This window comes from Chiloscyllium plagiosum, chromosome 15 (assembly GCF_004010195.1).
Source record: "Chiloscyllium plagiosum isolate BGI_BamShark_2017 chromosome 15, ASM401019v2, whole genome shotgun sequence".
NCBI classification, from domain to species: domain Eukaryota; kingdom Metazoa; phylum Chordata; class Chondrichthyes; order Orectolobiformes; family Hemiscylliidae; genus Chiloscyllium; species Chiloscyllium plagiosum.
This window is the reverse complement of record NC_057724.1, coordinates 30803971-30822477: the sequence shown is the minus strand read 5'-3', so window position 1 is coordinate 30822477 and position 18507 is coordinate 30803971. Positions and strand designations below refer to the sequence as shown.

The 18507-nt window shown below is 39.2% G+C and overlaps 1 protein-coding gene across 2 annotated transcripts; it reads left to right on the top strand.

The window, feature by feature from the left end:
• Positions 1–1290: 1290 nt before the first annotated feature.
• On the top strand, positions 1291–13979 carry nsdhl (NAD(P) dependent steroid dehydrogenase-like). Of its 2 annotated transcripts, none has more exons than XM_043704620.1 (7): positions 1291–1410; positions 6064–6225; positions 7354–7500; positions 7593–7721; positions 8481–8623; positions 9167–9269; positions 12698–13979. In XM_043704620.1, exons 1-7 carry the CDS (start codon positions 1393–1395, stop codon positions 13028–13030), a joined length of 1035 nt encoding a protein of 344 aa, XP_043560555.1. In that variant the 5' UTR covers positions 1291–1392; the 3' UTR covers positions 13031–13979. The 2 variants fall into 2 exon arrangements, with proteins under 2 accessions (XP_043560555.1, XP_043560554.1); XM_043704619.1 differs by lacking the exon at positions 1291–1410 and adding an exon at positions 1427–1547.
• Positions 13980–18507: the final 4528 nt, after the last annotated feature.

The window sequence follows — 18507 nt, the reverse complement described above, 5'->3', positions numbered from 1 at the left end:
AAATGTTCTTTTTTAGCTTTTTACAAAATAAAACACCCTACTGCTGAAAGTGTTCGAGTTGGTGTAATCACCAAAGATTAAATACACCCAGTTCATACTCAAAATATGCCAGTCACCGATAACATTTCAATTCTGACAGTGATGTTGGTCAGAGGTAATTCATTTTGCACACGTTCAAATATTACATCCAAAAGGTCCACCAAAAGGCATAGATGTTTAAAGTTATTAGTGGCTTGCTTTTTTCGCGATATAATGTAACATATAACGTCTTCTATGCCTATCTCTAATTCAGAAGATCTGGGTTCAAATCTCATATGTGTGGAGATATTCTTTGATAGAACAATTTAAGACAAATTGCAGAAAATAGTGTGAAGGGAATTGACCTATGAAAATATGCATCCTATCCTTTGTCCCCCTTCCTTTTCTTTTGCTAATTAAAAGGCAAAACGTCCTGATCACAACCACCTGATGAAGGAGCGACGCTTCGAAAGCTAGTGTGCTTCCAATTAAACCTGTTGGACTATGACCTGGTGTTGTGTGATTTTTAACTTTGAATGTCCTGCTGTATTTGTTTTGTCATTTGTTAGGCTCAAGTCCCACATATTTGCAGCTCATGTCTAATAAGACCATCAATAGCCAATACAAAATAGTGCAAAATCTGAATAACTTGAGTTTTATCTCAAATATACTTTTCTGAACTGATGCTTAGAAATGTGAAGAAACTCAGCTGTGAGGAGTGAAACAAAGTTAATGTTTTGAGTGCATTTTTCTGGATGCTGTCTGACCTGTTCATTTTCTCCAGAACGTTCTGTTTTTATTTCATATCGTTGGTTTTAGTGATGTCTTGCTTTTATTCGCAGCAATGCGGGACCTGACCATTCATCAACAACAAAAGCAGAAAATGATGGTAAAACTCAGCAGACCTGGCAACATCTGTGGAAAGAAAAGAGTTAACGATTTGGGTCCCTTGACCCTTTTTCAGAAGTGAAACGTTAACGCAGCTTTCTCTGCACAGATGCTGCCAGACTGCTGAGCTTTCCCAGCAATTCCTGTTTTTGTGGCTGATTGTTAGCATCCACAGTTTTTTTGTTTATTTTTTCCCGGCCCACGGATCAGATTGACCTGGAAAATGGATATCCCGTATTTGATACGAAACCCCATTCTGATTGGCCACTGCTTCACGTGCCATCACCGGCCCATGGTCATACGATAATCTGATTGGAGGGTGAATGTGTCACCCAGGTAACGTTATGTCGCGTAGTGATATGTCGACCAATTAGAGACAGGATTACTTTTGTCAATGATGTTGAAGAGGTGGAGCTTTGGAATCGTCGGTTGTGTCTCTGTGTCTTTTACTCTGTGAAATCTCCGAGGAGATACTGCTACTGGGAGATGGCCACTCGTTTGAGGGTGAGCATTTAGCGGGCTGCGTTTCAGATAACGCAATGTCATATCGCGAGGGATGGAGGTTTTATTTGGATACGCAAAGAATGGGGAGGTATCGATGTAGTTGTGCACACTACGTTGTAATGGTAATCACCTACCAGGTAGGTGTCTTCACTTAAAAAAAAAACACAAAATGCTGGAAATGTTCAGGAGGAAAGAGAGAGAGAGAGAGAGAGAGAGAGAAGCATTTAATCCTTCAGGTCCACAAGCTTCCACCAAATTTGGAGAAAGTTACAGATATACTGACCAAAAAAACTACAGATGCCCAAGTCCAAAGTAAACCAGCAGAAGGCTGGAAGAACACAGCAAGCCAGGCAACATCAGGAGATAGAGAAGTTGACTTTCGGATATAACCGTTCTTCAGGAATGGGGGTGGGGGTAGGTGGACCTGCAGATAAAGGGGACATGAAGGGTTATGGGTGGGGAGGGGACAAAGTGGTGAAGTAGGGATACAGGTGGTTGGTATGATCTGGTGGGTCGATAGGAGGAATGAATCGGGTTGGTAGCAGAAGGAAATGGTTGGAGGAGAGGAGGTGGGGCTCGAAAGCATGTCAGGGAATGGGTGGGAAGGTTATTTGAAATTGGAGAACTCAATGTTGGCTGCCCAGGTAGATGATATGTTGTTCCTCTAATGTGCAATCTGATTCATTGTGCCAATGGATGAGTCCATGTCGGAATGGATATTGAAATGGATGATGATAGGGAGGTCAGGCTGGCCCTTGTGGGCACTGCTGAGGCGCTCGGCGCAACATGTCCTAAGTTTACATTTGGTCTCATTGATGTAGAGAAGACCACATTGGGAGCACCGGATACAATAAACTAGGTTGGAGGAGAGGCAGGTGAACCTCTGTCTCACCTGAAGGACTGTTTGGGGCTTTCTCCGCATGTCCATCCTCTGTCTCCTCCATTGCTCCAATGAATCAGACTGCAAATTGGAGGAACAACACCTCATCTTCTGTCTGGGCAGTCAACCAGCCCAGAGGACTCAACATTGAGTTCTCCAATTTCAAATCACCTTCCCACCCATCTCCCAACTTCCTTTCCAGGTCCGTCTCCAACAGACCCCCTCTAGCTACCAATCTGATTATTCCTCCTATCGACCAACCAGGTTGTATTTCACCACTACGCCACTCTTCCATCCATAACCCCTCTCCACATCCCCCACCCACTCCTCCTTCATCTGCAGCTCCTCATACTCCCACCCCTCTTCCTAAAGAAGAGTTACAGCCAAAACATCTACTTCTCCACTTGCTCATGCTGCCTGGCTTGCTGTGTTCTTCCAGCCTCCTGTTTGTTTACTCATACAGATATACAGCATGGAAATGGACTCTTCGGTCCAACTTGTCCAATGACCAAATATCCTAAACTAATCTAGTCCCAGCATTTGGCCCTTCCTAGTCATGTATCAATTCAAATGTCTTTTAAATGTTGTCATTGTACTATCCTCCATCACTTCCTTTGGCAGCTCATTCCATACACGCAGCATGAAAAAGTTGTCCCTCGGGTTCCTTTTAAATCTTTCCCCTCTCGCCTTACACCTATGCCCTCTAGTTTTGGATTCCCCCACCCTGCAGTAAAAAACGCGAGTGTATTTACCCAATCCATGCGCCTCATGATTTGATAAACCCTGGAAGGTCACCCCTCAGCCTCTGCTCCAGGGAAAACAGCTCCAGTCTATTCAGCCTCTCCATATGGCTCAAATATTCCAACATCATTGGAAATCTTTTCCAAACACTTTCAAATTTCACAACATTCTTTCTATATTAGGGAGACCAGAATTGCATACTGTATTACAATAGTGGCCAAATCAATGTCCTGTACAGTTGCTACATGACTTTTTTTTTTAAGAAAGTGGAAAGATGAAGGCAAAGAAGAAAAATAAAAAAGGTAGCTCTCTGATAGAGTATATATTAGGAGAGGTTACCTGTCAAAAGGATTAATGTTGCAAGGCCAAAGGAAGCACTGTCTAATATGGTCTTATAATATGCACAGACATAATGAAAAAGCAAAACATTGATAGCGGGTAATTATGCTTATTAAAACTGCTGTGCAGACACAATCGGCCGCATGGCTGCCTTCTGTACTATAACACTTTTGTTTTTTCTGTGATTTACACCACCTGTAGTCTGATGAATGGTGTTTATGGAGAAAGGTGCTGTTTTCCTTGCTGTTAAAACAATCCATTTTTATTTATGGTTGCACAATGGGATGTCTGAGGAGTGGACCAACACCATGCAAAGGGGATGGTTCTTTTGGAATGCTAAATGTGAAGGACAATGTGTTTGGCATCACACTGGACCTGGCAGAAATGGCAGAGGATGATCAATTGTCTGCAAAGTCTGGTGGTGTAGAATGAAGAGGATAAGTGGAACACTATAATGGTTCTGGGACGGAAAGGAGGAGTTGACAGCTGGAGTGCATTTAAAGGAATGAACAAGGTTGAGGACCATTTCAATCACTGAGGTAGAGAGAGACCTTAGTTATGGAAAATGAACTTGCATCCGAAAAGTTCTTTGGGTGTCGCTGTTGCTGGTTAAGTTAGCTTGAATACCCTGAGAAAGTGGGTGCTGTGCTGTCTTCTTGAACCACCGCAGTTTGTGGGGTGTTGGTAGACATGTAGGGTTGTTAGGGAAGTAATTCCAGAATTCTGAGCCCGCAACTGTGAAAGAACAGTGATATAGATCCAAGGCAGGATGAGGAGTGGCTTGGAGGAGAGGTTGCAATGGCTGGTGTTCCCATGCACCTGTTGCACTTGTCCTCTAAGATGTCGAGTTTCCAGGTTGGGAAGATGCTGTGACAGCACCATTGGTGAACTACTGTAGTGCAGCTTGTTAATTGTACACACTCTTACCACTGAGTGTTGTTGATGAAGGTGATGGATGGGGTGCCAATCAAGTGGGAAGTATTTCATCACACTCCTAACTTATACTTTGTAGACCGAATCATAGAGATGTACAGCATGGAAACAGACCCCTCGGTCCAACTCGTTCATGCCGACCAGATATTCCGACCCAATCTAGTCCAAGCTGCCAGTACCCAGCTGATATCCCACCAAACTCTTCCTGTTTATATACCCCTCCAGATGCCTTTTAAATGTTGCAATCATACTAGCATCCACCACTTCCTCTGGCAGCTCATTCCATACACTTGCCACCCTCTGCATGAAAACGTTGACCCTTGGGTCTCTTTTATATCTTTCCCCTCTCACCCTAAACCTGTGCCCTTTTGCTCTGCGCCCCCCCCCCCCAACCCCAGGGAAGAGACTTTGTTTATTTATGTTGTCCATGCCCTTCATGATTTAATAAATCTCTGTAACATCACCCCTCAGCCTCCAATGCTCCAGGGAAAATAGCCCTAGCCTATTCAACCTCTCCCTATAGCTCAAATCCTCCAACCCTGACAACATCCTTGTAAATCTTTTCTGAACCTTTTCATGTTTCATAACATCCTTCTGATAGGAAGGAGACCAGAATTGCACACAATATTCCAACAGTGGCCTAACTATTGTTTTGTACAGCCACAACATGACCACCTCCCAACACCTGTACTCAATACTCTGACCAATAAAGGAAAGCATACCAAACGCCACCTTCTCTATCCTATCTACCTGCGACTACTTTCAAGGAGCCAGGAACCTGCACTCCAAGGTCTCTTTGTTCAGCAACACTCCCTTGGACCTTACCATTAAGTGTATGAGTTCTGCTAAGATTTACTTTCCCAAAATGCAGCACCTCACACTTATCTAAATTAAACTCCATCTGCAACTCCTCATTCATTGGCTCATCTGATCAAGATCCCGTTGTAATCTGAGGTAACCCTCTTCGCTGTCCACTACACCTCCAATTTTGGTGTCATCTGTACACTTACTAACTGTACGTCTTATGTTCACATCCAGATCATTTGTATAAATGTTGAAAAGTAGTGGACCCAGTACCAATCCTTGTGGTACTCCACTGGTCACAGGTCTCCAGTCTGAAAACAACCCTCCACCACCACTCTGTCTTCGACCTTTGAGCCAGTTCTGTATCTAAATAGCTAGTTTGGTGGATGGGAACTGGGGAAGCAGAAAGTGATTTACTTGCCAGCCTCTGACCTATTCTGATAGCCACTGTATTCATACATCGCAGGCCAATTCAGTTTCTGGTTACCATAATCTCATCATGACATTTAAGATCAACATTTTTAGATTGCAACATCTGCCTTTGATTTCTTTGGCATTTCAACAAAGATGTTGGAAAAAATTTTTTTGTTTGTTTGTTTCCTTTTTTCCCCTTTTTTCCTTTGGGTTAGCAGTTTTTTCATGTCCCTAGACACATCTTTTCTTCCTTTACTTGCCCCATTATTGATTGCTGTAATTTTGAAGCATGGATCCTTCTGATATTTAATCCATCCTTCACTTTATCCTGTCACAGATCTTCTCTGATGCTTTTTTTCTACCTCTACATGCTTAAAATCTATTATATCTCTGACTTTTCCAAGTTTTGATGAAAGGTTATTAACTTGAAACATTAACACTCTCATGCGCTCTCTCGCAGATGTTGGCAGGCCTGCTCAGCATGTAGGTGCCAAAGATGTGAATTGCTTTACTTTTCTCTAACTTTTTATTTCGTTTTATAGCACAATAAGAAATGTACAGTTATCGGGGGCTCAGGGTTTTTGGGTCAACATTTGGTGAAGAAGCTTCTGGAAAAAGGCTACACAGTTAATATATTGGATGTTCGAAAACCATTTGAGAATGAAGGAATTCAGTTCTTCAGTGCAGATCTGTGCTGCAAAGAGGTTGGTATAAGTTACATTTTAACAGTATAATATTGAATTCAATATTTTCACGATTTGATGCCACCTGCATGCAAAAAGAGAAACAGCTTGGCTTTGTAATATTTGAATTGCAAGTGATGTCACGTTCTATTTTTTGTTTTAATATAATTTAATTAAAATTAATACTAGCCATCCATTTTTAAAAAAACTATCTAGGGCCGATAACACTTTGACTTCGTTCCTTTTTCATGATAAACTGATGACACACAGCTGTACCTCAGCATTGTCTCCCTCAAATTCACTGTTATCATACTGACTGACACATTTTCTGATATCCAGGATTGAGTGAGCGTAAAGTTTCTCCAATTCAACGTAAGATTTGATAGAGGGTCACGAATTACACAAAAGTTGAGTCACAAGTGATTTATTGAGAAGTGAGTTCCTAATTTGGAACCCTGTGTGACAGCCTGTAACTTGAGGATTTCTGTGCTGATCTAGACATATCTGATGTCCTGAAATTATGCTCAGTTTGAGGGGAAATGTAATTGTAAACCCGTACATCTTTTAGTGTGATTATATTTTTTTGATTGCACAAAGTATGTGGTAGGAATGGTATTCAACAAACCTAACTGCTTTCCCAGGCTGCCCTTTTGAGATGTTGATCAGTGAAGTTTTAGCCGACTTGTTTTTTAGAGTGTTCTCATTGTTGTATCAATACTCTATCCCAAATATGCCACAACACAGGAGGCGTATATGTATGATGATGGATCTTCTTTGCTTTCTCAGCTGTATGCCGATGGAATATATTTCAGTTGGAGCCACCTACCAGAACCAAATATTTCTATCAAAATGTTAATGTAATTTGATAGTGATATTATTTGCTGTCTGCTATTTTTATAAGTACTTTTGTAGCCATCATGATGGATCTGACATATGTTTTCTTAAAGGCAGCTTGGAGAAAATTATGCCACAGATTAATTTAGTTTTAATATCGCCCAACTCCTTGCCCAAAATCTCAAAAATTCAATTTATTTGCGACGTAGAACTGATTGTTAACCAGCAAATCTTTTGGTTTTTAGTGTCTTTCTACATTGAAAGTAAAATTGCAAACCATGAAATTGTGAATTAATAATTTGACTGTTTGTTTAGGATATACTACCAGCAGTTGAGGGTGTGAGCATCGTGTTTCACTGTGCTTCTCCAGCACCTTCTAGTGACAACAGAGAACTCTTCTATAAAGTTAATTACATGGGGACTAAAACAATCATTGAAGCATGTAAAGAAGCAGGTGTTCAGGTAAGAAATTATACATTGCAGCTTTATAGCCATTTGTCTTCCTGCCATTCTACCAATCTTTCAAGTTCAGCGTTTTCTTTTCTTGTACACAGAAACTGGTGCTGACTAGTAGTGCTAGTGTCGTATTTGAAGGATCAGACCTAAAAAATGGTTCAGAAGACCTGCCATATGCTAAGAAGCCCATTGACTACTATTCACAAACTAAGATCTTGCAGGAAATTGTAAGTTTAAAAGTCTGACATTTTAAACTTCAAGATCAAATTGTAGTTCTATATTTGTGATAGTCTTAGTTTGTGATTATAAATGTTACTGAATATTTAAGCTAAAGTTTTTGCTTTGCAATACTTTCTAGTAACATGACTGTTTTTAAACAATCACCTTGCTGCTTAACAAAAATCTCTTATATACGATGACTCTATTCCATTCCTATTCCTCTGCTACAACAATATGCATACAGCCCAATGTGGGAGATGTACATTGTATTTATGTTCACCACACCAGGCATGATTATGATTTCGGACATTACCAATTTGTGCTGCTTTTTATCTAGTCTAATGCTAGATCAAAGCCCACTGAATGTTGAATGTCAAAACTACACAAGAGAGACTTACTGATCAGTACATCCATTCAGTGTGCAATCCAGATGCAATTTAAAAGTGAACTTGTGAAAGTAATTTTCTGTTGCTACTCTCCTAACCTATTCATGTAGACTTGTAATTATTTTTGGAGAGAGTACATGCACCCCTCTTCTGTGCATATGCTCTCTCTCTTTTACATGTGTGTTTGTTCTTTCAAGCACTCTGACTATTCTATGATATGACTGTCTAATTATTGTAAAATTTAGTTCTAAGTATTAAGATTCAGGAATTGCATTGGTGTTTACAAAATATGAGAGAATTGCACATTGCATTAATCAAAGTGAATCCTGTAGCTGCTTCCCTACTTGTTCGCAACTAACTTCATTTTCTTTAAAATGACAGGAAGTTCTTGGTGCTAATAATCCAGAACAGAACTTCATGACAATTGCAATCCGCCCTCATGGCATTTTTGGACCTCAAGACCCACATTTAGTACCTGTCCTTGTACAGGCTGCCAAGTGTGGCAAGATGAAGTTTATAATTGGGTTTGTACTGTTTAGATATATCCTTGCATTTTGAATATTTCTACTAAATCTGAACTTTGTGGGAAGCAACAACGAACAGTTAGAAGCTGATTGTCAATTACAAAGCTACTATGTGCTATGTGACTTGTCCCTTTATTGGTGAGAGATTATTTGAGTGAGAAGCTATATGAAAATACAATCCTCTTTGCAATATGATTCTTTCCAATTCTCCTGCATCTGTGCTTTTGTTACTGATAAATAGTATTCAAAACCATTCTCATCGTGTGGAATCATCAGGCCCTAAAGAGGTTGGCACACCATCAGTTGTAAAAATGGGGAGTTGCATATTTTCATGTGTGAGTAGATAGATGTGTATTATCTCTGATATTAAGGGATGGGAGAAAACACTATGATTTTTAATTAATAAATTCTGCACATACTGTAGTTTAAAGTGCTACAGCTTAACTGTTATTCACCACTTCTTGATTCCTTGGAATCTGTGGGTGTGGCTGCAGTTTCAATTGTTTGTTTTATCAGGCAATGATGTTAACCATGTTTTCACAGAAATGGCAAGAACCTGGTGGACTTTACATATGTTGATAATGTTGTGCATGGGTTGATCCTAGCAGCAGAAAGTCTTCACCCAAAGTCCCATATCTGTGGAAAGGTATGAGAGTCATAGAGTTATATAGCATGAAAACAGACCCTTTTGTCCAACTCGTCCATGTTGATCAGATATTCGAAGCTGACGTGGTCCCATTTATCAGCATTTGGCCGATATTGCTCCTGAACCCTTCCTATTCATGTACCCACCCAGATGCCTTTTAAAAGTTGTAATTGTACCCAACTCTACAACTTCCTCTGGCAGCTCGTTCCATACACACATCACCCTCTGTGTAGAAAAAGTTGGTTCCTCCGGTTCCTATTAAATCTTTCCCCTCTCGCCTTAAACCTATGCCCTTTAGTTTTGGACTCCCCGATCCTGGGAAAAAGACCTTGGCTATTCACTTGATTCATGCCCCTCATGATTTTATGTATCTCTCTATAAGGTCACCCCATAGTGATCTGCCCAGACATATATAATCTCACAACTTTTGTTGTCTTGATTGATCATGATTATTCAAATTGCAATAATTGTTTCCCATTGATCTTGAACTGCTCCATTGGCAGTGGTATCTTTAAAAAGAGTAGGCAACTGAAATTTGTGTTTTTCTCAATATGACGTCAATTTGAAAAATTTCAATAGCCTATTTAGCCATGAACTTTATTGTTAACTTTTACAGATGAATGGGGGAATCAGTTTATCACAAGACCCCAAGGGAGATTTATAATCAAGACAAATTATCAATGCAACCAGTTGAAAAATTCTTTATTTTCTCTGACAAATTGTTAGTAGAAATAACCTTGTTAGTGGGTAAGATCATAATATAGTTGTAGCAGAAAAGGAGATCATTGAAAGGCGAACACATAGAGGAATTGTTGGATTTTTTTTAAAATCTGAAACTAAAAGCTTAATGATGACCATGAAGTCATTATCAATAGTTATTTAAAAATCTGCCATCTGTTCCTTATCGGATTTGAGGTGAATCCAGACTTGCAGCAATGTGGTTGACTCAATTGGCTTGCTAAGCCACTTCAAAAAGCAATCAGTTGGGTCAAACTGCTAACAAGTCTCCAAAAAAATGAATTAAACATGACAGATCATCTGCAACCAGAATTGGGACAGCTGCTTCATGCAATAGCCTGACTTTCTCTCTAAGGTATGATTCAACAAGTTTGACTACATACCAGACAAAACCATCTCCCTCCCTGGATCTGTTCTATCTCACCAGCAGGAGCACCAATAGGATACAAGAAGGAGTTGCCTTGGAAGTTTGGAAGTAGTCAACATTAACTGTGGAGCATTTGAAGTTTCATGGCATCAGGTGAAACAAGAGAGAGAACCTCCTGTTGATTGCCATGTGCCCCCCCCGCCTGCTGATAAATCCATACTCCTCCATGTTGAGAGTCACTTGGAGGAAGAAATGGTGGCAAAGGTACAGTGTGTACCCTGGGTCAGGGACTTGAGGCCATTACCAACAGTGGCTAGGCAACACCACTACTGGTTGAATTGGTTGTGTCTAAATGGTCATGGCTGCTCGACCTAGTCTGTACCAGGTGGTGAAGCAACAAATAAGTGTGGGGAAAAAAAACATACTTGACCAAATCCTCATCAAGCTACTAGTAGCAGATGTATGCATCTAAAGCAGTATCAATAGGGGTGACCACCATGTTTTCCTTGTGGAGATCATGTTCCAGCTTCGTTCAGGATAACCTCCATCTGTATATCCCATTGTCTGGTACTATCATGCTGCTAAATGGAATAGCTTTTGAATAGACCTAGCAACTCCACACTGGGTATCCATGAGACATTGCGAGTCTTCATCAGCAGCTGATATGTATTTGACCACAATGTGCAACTTCATGGTCTGACTCATTACCAAAGGAAGATGGTTGTGAGGTCAGTCATCTCAGCTCCAGTATATCCCTGAATAATTTTCTTCAGGGAGTGTCCTAGGCCCAGCCATCTTCAGTGCTTCATTAATATCCATCTCCATCATAATGTCAGAAGGGGATTTTTGCTAATTGCACAATTTGCAACTCTAATACTGAAGCAGTCCATACCAAATGCACCAAGGGTGTGGGTAGTATCTAAATTTGGGCTGACAAGTAGCAAGTATCATCTTGTTTGCCTTTTTAAACTACCTTTATCTGCATCAATTATGCTGCACCAATTCAAGAAGGCAGCTCACCATCACACTTTGAAAGGCGAAACCCACATCCACTGAATAAACAATGTAAGAAAAAATACTTGATCTCCTATCCATGCTGGCTCTCTGCAAGAACAACTCCCTGAATCTTTCTTAAACCTCCTTTCCTCTAAAGCCCTGCATAATTTCTTTTTTTCTCAGATAATTATCAAATTCTCTTTTTGATATTCTCAATTAAATCATCTTCCATCATATTCTTGGGTAATTCCAAATGTTAACTCATCACTCACTTTATTTAAAAAAAAGGGGTCGTACTTCATGTTGCTAATGATTCTCCTGAGAATCCGTATCTTCTGGTTTTTGATCCTGTCAGTCGGAACAGTCTTTCTCCCTGTATAGTCTGTCCGGACCACTCTATTCTTCCCTACTCCAAGGAGGTAGGGGCTCCTATGGTGCAGTGGTTGTGTCCCCACTTCGAACAGAGGTCTCCTGGCTCAAAGACCACCTGCTGTAGAGGTGTGTCATAACATGTCTGAACAGGTTGATTAGAAAATACCTCAACTTGAAGGAGCATAGACCCAGCTTTATCAATCTGTCCTTGTGACTGAGGTTCCTCTTCTTCATGCTTGGAACCATTTTTGTGAATCTTTTCTGGATCCTGTCAAATGCCTTCATATCTTTCCAAATTTGGAATTAATCCTGTAGAAAGCTGTAGCACAGCTGCATTCACATACCAGCTCAAGCCATCCCTGGAGACCACCAAATGATTACTTGTTAATAATTTCACTCTGGCATACTTGTCAATATTAATACATGTATTATAATCCAATACCTCCGATAATTGTTAGCAATTCATGACATTATAAAGGAGATAGATGCATAAATAAGGGCTATACTTTGGCAAAATTGTGTAATGGGAGCTTTTACATCCACCCACCAGACCAGACAGGACAGCTCTTTAATATTTCACTTTAAAAGGTGATGTCTTTGATCATGGAATGCTCCCTTGGTATCAATCCAAATCATATGTTGTAGTCTGTTGAGGGCTTTGTGCCACCTTCAAGCTTAATCAAAATTGCTGCCACTGATTTAAATAATGCATGTTCATGTATTCCTAAAATTAACCTTTTATAGACCTCTTTTGTTGCCTATTTTATTTTCTTCCGTCTCCACACAACCAATTCCATCCTCGATAGTTACAAAGGGTACACTTAGGAAAGTACTAACATCATCCATGTTGTTATTGAACTAAGTTTTATATTGTGTGAAGTTAGTTTTAAAGAACTGTTGTTTTGAAATATGAGCAGTACTTCATTAACTTTTTCTTTCTTTTTAATTCCACTAGGCCTACCATATCACAAATGATGAACCAATTCCCTTTTGGACATTCTTGTCTGAAATTTTAGTTGGACTAAATTATGATCCTCCAAAGTATCACATTCCATATCTGCTGGCTTATTATTTGGCCTTTTTCCTCTCAATTTTGGTGTTGCTATTAAAGCCAATTGTGACCATTAAACCTACATTCACTCCCATGCGAGTAGCATTAGCTGGAACATTCCACTACTACAGTTGTGAAAGAGCAAAGAAAGATCTAGGATATAAACCTGTTGTTTCTCTGACTGAAGGCATCAAGTATACAGTTCAAAGTTTCACGTACCTCACTAGATCAAAATAGCAACAGTTTGAATTAAACCATTATTTATTGTACTTGTGTTTTTCAATCTGATAGCACATGGATTTGAATACCAAGATTGATTACTACTCTTAATTCTTTTAAGATTGAAATGTTTACTCAATCTTCACTGGATTGCAAATCATGTTCCCATGCAAAACCTAAATGCTGATTTTTGACATCCCAGAAAGGGATGTCTATCTTATTCATTGGTATTGTTTTCTATCCTCTATTAGATAAACAAATATAAATCTCCTTTCCCTGTGAATACTCTAGATAGACAATACTGGTAACCAGAAAGCCTTCAGTGAAAAAAAATGTGTGCATTATGTATTTTGATAACTTTTGGGGATCATTCAAGCTGTTTAATGCAAATTAACAAATAATTCAACTTGAGCTTGAAAGACATATGTTTTCATGTCTGTCAAGTTTCAGACATAATTTCTAAGTTCGTGGATGTAAAATGTTTGTATTTGCTTGGCGTTTAAGTTTTTTTTAAAATGTTGAAAATGATCCCAAGGTTGCAACTCTGTAGCTTTATACAGCGTTGTTTTTCAAGGATACAAATGTTCAGCCTCTTGTATTGCACTCTGTGCAATTTTTGTTTCAAGTGGTAAGTTTGTTTTCAGGAAAACTTAAATTTTGATTATTTCATTTAAATTATCTAAATCATTAAGCTGAATTTTGCTTTTAACATTTGCAAGTATAATTTCAGATTTTTGGTATATAAATAAGCAAAAATAAAATCCTTTTTTCTCCTTTAGTAATATGCTTAATAATATCCAAATAGTTTGTACTAAACTGAATGTGATATTGTCCTGAGACTTTTAGTTTTTCCTGTCCTTAACTACAATGACACCATTCTTCATTAGTAAACTTATTTTCTTCAAAGATGATAATGCACCTTTTCTGTATTTCTGTGACTAAATTTCAACAGTTTCTTGTAGTTCTCTTTAATGTGTCTCTGACTACTTTTTTTTCAGGGTGGGAATAATGCTCTGATTTAAATCTCAACATTGTTTAAGTTAGGTCTGTATTAAATATTTCAAAAATACATGAATATCCTTAACAGTTAAAATATCAGGGTTTCAAATGTCACCTATTCCATTAAAATACCTTCCTGAAATCCATATAGATCACATCTACTGCTCTGCCCTCATCAGTTCTCTTTGTCACTTTTTCAAAAAACTCCATCAAGTTAGTGGGACTTGATTTCCCATGCACAAGGCCATGTTGACTATTCCTAATCAGTCCTTGCCTTTCCAAATACATGTCAATCCTGTCATTCAAGATTCCCTCTAACAACTTGCCCACCACCAATGTCAGGTGGTAAAATATGAGATCTCATCTTACTTATCTATTTAACCCTTTTGTGTACTGTCTTCTGATGCTGTATTTCATGCCACTTATACTGCTGTTACAGAAAAAGTCTCCAGCTGTCTCCTTTTCTGAATTGACTTGAAATGTAAAAGCATTCCTATGAATTGTAAGTTTGGATTTGCTCTCTTGGTAAGTTTATAGGCTTGAGGGGCTGTATGGCCTACTCCTGTTCCTTTGATCCAGAGATATGGTTCCTTATGAATACACTAGTGTAAATCATAAAAGTACCCCTGCTGAGGTTGAACACTGTCATTACAATCTTTTTTTAGTATTTGTTTATCCCAAGGTTGGTGGTGAAATGTGAGATCTCATCGAACTTATTTGTTTAACCCTTTTGTGAACTGTCTTCTGATGCTGTATTTCAACTGATCAAACATGCCACTTATATTGCTGCTACAGAAAACGTCTCCAGCTGTCTCTTTTCTGATTTGACTTGAGATGGAAAAGCATGCTTATGTATTGCCTAGTAACAACATAAAGGTTTGGAGTTCACAAATATGTAATATCAATAGCTTATAAACACTGAATATGGTCACATTTTATATCTTGGAGAATATTTGCATGTTGATGAAAAAGCATTGTATATGTGAAGTTCATGCAAGCTCCCTGACCTCTCAGTCTAGAACTAAAACCCAGCAAGCTTTGTTAAAATATTGGTGCTCTGAAAACAAAATAGAAAGCACCTTTTGTGAACTTTTAAACAGCATGGATGGATTACTAACCGTGATCATATTATAGATGTTAATTTCTTTTAGTGTATTACACTGAATAAAACTACACTATTATTTCTGACTTGCATCTTTTAGTAATCTTCATTGAAAACATTTTTGAGAGATAATGAAAAAATTGTCCTTTTTTATTTATTGTAATTTGGGTTTGAATGCATCAATCCATTCTTTTCTTTGATTGAGGAGTAGGTTAGCAGAAATTTTATTCTGATGAGCCATTTAGATGTCCTAAGTGCACCACAGAAGATTGGATCAATTCTGGACATTTAGTACTTGATGTGTCATTTTGGAGCCACTGTGTCCCAAAAGCCCCTCCTTACTGTATATCTGCTCTCTTCCAGTTGGAAATTAGGGTTCCTTTTTAAAATTGAATTTGTCTAGTATTTACTGTGTAGCAAGCGATTTGGATCTAAACTATTTCTAATCAGCTAGACAAAAGGTGACAAAGATCACCAAGACTATAGTGTTGCATAAGCTAATGCCAAACAACTATATGACACTGTATGTACCTTATTTTCCTAAATACTGCATTTATAATTTTTTTTTCCCCCCTTGAGGAATGAAAGTTCTCTCCCAGATGAGAGTGAGCAAGTGGGAACGAATGTCAGGAATAGCTGAGCTGTGTGTGTGTTGGCTAGAACATTCAATTTGGTAATTGGCACAAACAATTGACCCATAGAATTAGGGCATAACAACATGTGTTCAAGGTCACTGATACATCTCGTAGGGAGATCCCTTGATAAAGGGTTGCTTTTTTCAGATGGAAGATGATCCAGCAGAGATTAAGGGAAGATACAGGGAAGAGTTCCCTAACATCTGGGCGGCACGGTGGCACAGTGGTTAGCACTGCTGCCTCACAGCGCCAGAAACCCGGGTTCATTTCCCGCCTCAGGCGACTGACTGTGTGGAGTTTGCACATTCTCCCCGTGTCTGCGTGGGTTTCCTCCGGGTACTCCGGTTTCCTCCCACAGTCCAAAGATGTGCAGGTCAGGTGAATTGGCCATGCTAAATTGCCAGTAGTGTTAGGTAAGGGGTAGATGTATGGGTGGGTTGCGCTTCGGCGGGTCGGTGTGGACTTGTTGGGCCGAAGGGCCTGTTTCCACACTGTAAGTAATCTAATCTAATCTAATCTAACATCTCCGCTAGACAGCGCAATGTAGCCCTCACATTATAATGAGCTTGACATCCTCCATACCTACTACTTGTTCATCTTCTGGTATCAGCAAACCATTCTCTCAATGTGGATTGTATTTTTTTGTGGTCTAGTTAACTAATCTATCTAAACGGATGTTTCTAAACTTCATACGTTATCTGAAATTTTCTTATATATGTTTGATTGCCTATATGAGGTAACTGTACTCAAGAATTCTCAAAATCTAACCTTCCACCACAATTGTAGATTATCTATATGACTTATAGCAAACCTCAAACTGCGCTCAGATGTCTCTTTTGTTAGAAAGTAGACCACTGGTGTGTCCTATCATAAATAACCCATACTGTTAAGTGAATAGAACAAATTAGTTAAGCCCTAAGACTCAGCAAATAAAGGAGGATTAAAGGCTTTTATGGTGCAGTGGTAGTGTCCATACATCTGAGCCAGGTTCAATCCTCCCTGCCTCAGAAGTATGTAATGTAATGTAATGCCATATCAGAACAGATTAGAAAATATCATAGATTTAGGGCACTTGTGGTAACCTCTGAGCCAACAGTCTGGGTTCAACCAGAAGTGTGTAATAACATCTCTGAACAGGTTCATTAGTAAAAATTAAAAAAAAAAACTAAAGGCTTTTGAGATAGTGAAAGTTTACCTAACTCTGCGCCAGAACTCCAGAGAAAAGTACTATTTCCCTCAAACGTAGAACAGTACAGCAGAGAAATAGGTCTTTTGCCCTATCGTGTATGTGTCAGCCATTCTAAACCAACCCATCTGCCTGCAATTAGTCTATACTCTCTATCTTTTCACATGTTTGTTTAAATGCCTCTTAAATTTTGCTAATTACTCTGCTTCTCCTCTCACTTTATACTATATTCTCTGGTATTTGACCTTTCCACCCTGAATATTAAAAAAACTCTAACTATACACCCTCTCCACACCTCTCACACTTCAATCTGGCTGCACCTCAGCCTCCAACACCAGCTAAAACAATCCCAGTTTGTCAATCTCTCCTTATTGCTAATGCGCTCCAATCCAGACAACATCCTGGTAAACCTCTTTTACACCCTCTACAGAGCTTGCACATCCTTCCTGTAGTGCGGGGACTAGAACTGTACACAATACTCCAAATGTGGCCTAACTAAAATTCTATACAGCTGGAACATGATTTCTAACTTTGAGATTTGATGCCCTGACCAATGAAGCAAGCATATTGTATGCCTTCTTTACCACTTTATTCACTTACCACTTTCAGGGAACTATGGACTTGGATCCAAAGATTCCTGTGTATATCAATACTCGTAAAGGTCTTGCTACTAACTGTATACCTTCTTGTTGCATTTGACCTTCCAAAATGCATCACCTCACACTTGTCTAGATTAAGTTACATTTGCTATTTCTCTGCCCAACTTTCTAATTGCTATAGTTCAGTTGTATCCTCCACCAAAGTTTTGACCTTTGCAAACTAATTATACAGACCGTCTACAATTTTATCTAAGTTAATATGTATATATTACAAACAATAGAGGTCCGAGCACTGATCCTTGCGGAACACAGATCTCCAGTCAGAAAAACACTTCTCCATAATTGCCCTCTGTCTCCTATGACCAAGTCAATATTATATCCAATTTACGATCTTACCATGTGATCTAACCTTCTGGCCAGTCCACCCTGAGGGATGATATCAAAAACTTTACGAAGGTCCATGTAAACACCATCCACCACTATCTACCATCCATCCTATTTGTGATTAAAATTACAACTTTATTTACTAAAATATTTAAAACATCTAAAATTATTAAACTAGTTGAAAGCTAAAATAAATGTTAAATTACTACAAAATATAAGAATTCAAAATATAAAGCCCTGCTGACCATGTGTCATAACAAGTTGATTTTAAAAGGAATAATGGCGGCAGTACTGTAGTCCAACAAGCTGAAAATGTGTTGCTGGAAAAGCACAGCAGGTCAGGCAGCATCCAAGGAACAGGAGAATCAACGTTTCGGGCATGAGCCCTTCTTCAGGAATGAGGAAAGTGTGTCCAGCAGGCTAAGATAAAAGGTAGGGAGGAGGGACTTGGGGGACGGGCGTTGGAAATGTGGTAGGTGGAAGGAGGTCAAGATGAGGGTGATAGGCTGGAGTGGGGGTGGGAGCGGAGAGGTCAGGAAGAAGATTGCAGGTTAGGAAGGTGGTGCTGAGTTCGAGGGATTTGACTGAGA

Coding starts and splice junctions, on each gene's coding strand:
- nsdhl (XM_043704619.1), top strand. CDS start 1,446: ATGTCATATCGCGAGGGATGGAGGTTTTATTTGGATACGCAAAGAATG. Junction 7,722..8,480: donor CTAAGATCTTGCAGGAAATT/GTAAGTTTAAAA, acceptor TTAAAATGACAG/GAAGTTCTTGGTGCTAATAA. Junction 8,624..9,166: donor AAGATGAAGTTTATAATTGG/GTTTGTACTGTT, acceptor ATGTTTTCACAG/AAATGGCAAGAACCTGGTGG.